Source organism: Cebus imitator, unplaced genomic scaffold (genome assembly GCF_001604975.1).
Source record: "Cebus imitator isolate Cc_AM_T3 unplaced genomic scaffold, Cebus_imitator-1.0 Scaffold23, whole genome shotgun sequence".
In the NCBI taxonomy this organism is placed as follows: Eukaryota; Metazoa; Chordata; class Mammalia; order Primates; family Cebidae; genus Cebus; species Cebus imitator.
The window spans coordinates 11,728,869-11,733,341 of NW_016107338.1; the positions used below are offsets into that span (position 1 = coordinate 11,728,869).

General features: G+C 46.5%; 1 protein-coding gene across 3 annotated transcripts in view; it reads left to right on the forward strand.

Moving 5' to 3' along the window:
• The first annotated feature begins 2,780 nt into the window (after positions 1 to 2,780).
• Positions 2,781 to 4,473, forward strand: part of FAM161A (FAM161 centrosomal protein A) — a 34,899-nt gene continuing 33,206 nt past the window's right edge. For all 3 annotated transcript variants that reach the window (XR_001823088.2, XM_017522196.2, XM_017522197.2), the window contains exon 1: positions 2,781 to 3,461. Coding sequence is in view for 2 of the 3 variants with exons in the window: in XM_017522196.2 (XP_017377685.1) it covers positions 3,279 to 3,461 (183 nt within the window). In the remaining variant the exon portion in view is untranslated. The remainder of the gene's footprint in view (positions 3,462 to 4,473) is intronic.

Sequence of the window (4,473 nt, forward strand, 5' to 3'; positions counted from 1 at the left end):
TGAAAAGTACAATAACTGACATAAAAAATTCTCTGAAGGCACTCAGCAGATTTGAACTTGCAGAAGAGAATCAGCACACTTGGAGGTAGGTCAACTGATATGACCGAATGATAAGGTCTGTGGAACAGGAAGAAAAAAGAATGAAGAAAAATGATCAAAGCCTCAGAGACCTGTGGGACCCCATCAAGTGTTCCAACACACTCATAATGGGAGTCCCAGAATAAACGAGAGAGAAAAGGGGCAGAATTAGTATTTTAAACTCCCTGAATTTGATGAAAAATTATGAATCTGCTCATCCAAGAAGCTCAACAAACTTAAAGAGATCCATATTTAGATACCTCCTAATCAAACTGTCAAAAGACAAAACATTTTTTTTTCTTTAGATGGAGTCTCACTCTTTCACCCAGGCTGGAGTGCAGTGGCACGATTTCAGCTCACTGCAACCTCTGCCTCCAGGTTCAAGTAATTCTCCTGCCTCAGCCTCCCTAGTACCTGGGACTAAAGGCACATGCCAGCATGTCCAGCTAATTGGTTTTTTGTATTTTTAGTAGAGACAGGGTTTCGCCATGTTGGCCAGGCTGGTTTCAAACTCCTAACCTTAAGTGATCTGCCCACCTCAGCTTCCCAAAGTTCTGGGATTACAGGAGCTGGCACACCCAGCCAACAAAACATTTTTTTAAGTTTTTTTTTTTTTTTTTAAGTATACAATGTAGTGGTTTTTAGTATGCTCATAGAATTGTACAACTGCCATCACCACTATCTAATTCCAGAACATTTTCATCTTCCCTCACAGACACTCCATTCCCTTTAACAATCATACCTCATTTCCTTTCTCTTCAGCCCCTGACACCCACTAAATACTTTCTGTCTTTGTGAACTTTACTAGCCTGAACATTTCATATAAATGGAATCATACAATATGTGGCCTTTTGTGTCTGGCATCTTTTACTTTGCATCATATTTCAAGGTTCATCCACCTTGGAGCGTGTATCAGTAAATAAATACATACATACATACATACATACATACATACAAACATTAGGCCGGGCGCGGTGGCTAACGCCTGTAATCCCAGCACTTTGGGAGGCTGAGGTGCGTGGATCACCTGAGGCCAGGAGTTTGAGACCAGCCTGACCAACAAGATGGAAACCCGTCTCTACTAAAAATACAAAAATTAGCTGGGCATGGTGGAGGGTGCCTGTAGTCCCAGCTACTCAGGTGGCTGGGGCAGGAGAATCGCTTGAACCGAGGAGGCGGAAGTTGCAGTGAGCCGAGATCATGCCACTGCACTTCAACCTGGGCAACAGAGCAAAATTCTGTCTCAAAAAAAAAAAAAAAAAAAATCTACTCATTTCACTGTATATGTTACATCGCAATACCGAAGTACAAAAACAATTCTTCCTATGATACTGTAAGAGGTCATTTTCTTCCTATAGATCTGTCCATTTCTGCTCTATATACTTTTTTTTTTTGAGACTGAGTTTAGCTCTTGTTGCTCAGGCTGGACTGCAATGGGCTCACCGCAAACCGCCTCCTGGGTTCAAGTGATTCTCTTGTCTCATCCTCCCAAGTAATTGGGATTACAAGCATGCACCACCACGACTGGCTAATTTTGTATTTTTAGTAGAGATGGGATTTCTCTATGTTGGTCGGGCTGGTCTCGAACTCCTGACCTCAGGTGATCCACTAGCCTCAGCCTCCCAAAATGCTGGGATTACAGACATGAGCCACTGCACCTGGCCTGTGCTCTACATGCTTTGATCTATGTTATTATTTATGTTATTAGATATCTGCAATTTTAGAATACTACTGAACTGAAACTTTCCTGCTTTTCTACATACACACACAACATGTTTTCCACACTCACTAATTCCTATTCTTTTAGTGTTTTATTTTATTATAATTTTCCATTTGCAGTGCTTCCATCATGTGGACCTGCCTTGTTGTTTTGGGGTCTGGCTTACACCTAATCCCAAGACAGGCAAGTGCAGCCACAAAACTGGCTGCCGTAACTGACTGGAAATTGCTCTCCCGGACGCTTGGCCACACGTGGCGGTCCATATTTCATGGTTCTGGCTCTGGCTTCTGCTTAGAACCCAGCCAGCATCTGTTTCAGCATGGGAAGCAAATGTTCAGCCAAAACAAAGACTAGCCTGAAGAAAGTGGGGACTTTGCAGGTGCTCACATCCAGACAGGAGAACAAAGAAGGTTTGGTAAAGAGCTCAGACCTTTAGGTTCTCGACGACATGCAACGTATAACGAGGAAAATACTGACCGGAGGTGGCTCCAGTGGGCGGTCGTAGCTCTGGGGAGCGGGAGGAGGGTAAATAACAGGGAGGGGGTAAAGAGGGAGCGGCAGCCTCGACCTCTGTAAACAGGGGCTTAGGAAGCAGCTATCTGAGACTGCACCACTCCGCTATTTTGAGGTTTGGCTTTATTGCCACGTGGTGCAGAGGGAAGGCGCCATTTGATGCGCCCAAATCCCTAGTGGGAAGAGAAATAGGGAAGAGGGAGATGGGTGTGTCTGTGGTGACTTGGGCACTCGCGCCATTCAATCCTGTCACTCTTAAGCTGACGAACCCAAAGCAAACGCCAGGTTTACAACACCCGCACTGTCACTCACTAGTGGGAAGGCAGGCGCCACTCAACTCTGGGCTTTTATTGGTCAGGCCAAGAAAAACGCGAAAGGGACAACTGGGAGCCTCTTTCTGATTGGTGGATTCCTGCTAGCCCTCAAGTCAATCAGAGTAGAATGTACCTTCCTCCTTCCCACTCTCTGGCTCCCGGGGGAGCCATGTTAGGTAGCGGGACGCCACCCTTGCCACTCTTCTGAGAATGCCACCCAATAACACGCCCTGCTTTCCTTCTCCTCCGCCGTCTCTTCCATCAACCGTCTCCTTCTCACATGTTATTGCAGTTAATAAAAAAGCGCTCGTTTCTTCACAAAAGCAGTTGTTTCATTGTATAATGTGAGAAGTTTGCGTTTAGGCGGTTAGACGCAAAGCAGTGGAATAAATGCCCTGCTCAGCCTGCCAACCTTCGGAACCAGCAAACAGACTCGTTATTAGGTGCCACGATCCAGTGAGCGCCCGACTCGGGTCTCTGGCAGCCTGCGAGGTTTATGCGTGACTTTTGGTCCCTCGCGGCCCCTGTAGCGTCCCCAGCTACGGCGCCCCTAGCAACCGCCCTCCCTAGCAAGGAGCCGCAGGGCCGCCAGGGGCCGCGCCTGCTTTCCCGCCCCGGGCCAGCGCAGGCGCTGAGGCCGCGGAGGCGGGGTGATGGCCGCCTCCCACCAAGCGGCGAAACTGGCGGCCTCCAGTCTCCAGGTACCGGTCAATCCCATTACTGGGGCGCGGGTCGCCCAGTACGAACGCGAAGACCCCTTAAAGGCCCTGGCGGCAGCTACAGCGACCTCGGAGGACGAAGAGGAGGAGAAAGTGGCGCAGCCCGCGGGGGCGTCGGTAATGCAGGGGCGGAACGTGGACTGGGACCTCGCGTGGGCTGGGGCAGGCTGAGGGCTGTCTGGGTCCCCGCCCAGCTGAGGGTAGACGGGTAAACGCCAGGCCCTGTGCACATACTCCTTAGTCGGTGGTCCTGGCCCATACTCTTCTTTACGCTCACAAAAAATACTCTAAATCGAGGCGTTGAAAAGTGTTTTAACTTTCACCAAAGAGTTTGTTGCAAACATTTCCTAGACAACGTTTATGTTACTCTATTTCTGGCGAGTGCAAAGTACAGAATTTTACTCTCTACTCTCCAGCATCTCAGGAATGGATATTCACTCCACTCTCCTTTTTTTTTGTAATTTGAGGAAAACTGTTCTGTCAGGTATGTTTCGTTATTACCTTAAGATCCTGGTTATAAGTGGATCTCAACACAATGCTCTAGAGATGTGAGTTTAAAACCATCACGAGTTCACTGGCTAGATCAGACACAGATACAAATAAGCATTCGGAGAAGCAAATCACTGAGGTTTCAGTCTTTCCTAAACGGCTCTTCATGGTCAGACAGACTTTTCACTGATCAGTTTTCAATGTTAAATCTGTTGTGGACACCAGCCTAGCAGGTGGAGGACAGGGTCTACCATCTGATCTATTCACTTAAAAGATGGAATCTTGAATTTGGCTAGCAATCTGCAGATAGAAAAAGTTTCTTAATACCATGTGTCCAAAGCTCCTCAGACACAAAACTTAAGATTGAGGACTAATTAAAATCACTGGATATTTTGGAATTTTAATCTCTTTTATCTATAGTAAAATTGTTAAATGAGAAAATCTTTAGCAACACCTTTTATGGCCAATCTTTCGCCAACAGACAACTACTTGAAGTTATCCAGAGTAAGGCAGATTAGACCCTGAACATGAACCAGGCTCAGAGAGCTAGGGCCAGTTTTGTTCATGATAAAGCTACCCCTCAACACAATTTTCAGTAGGCAACATGATGGAGAAAAAGGATTTTTTTTTTTTTTTTTTT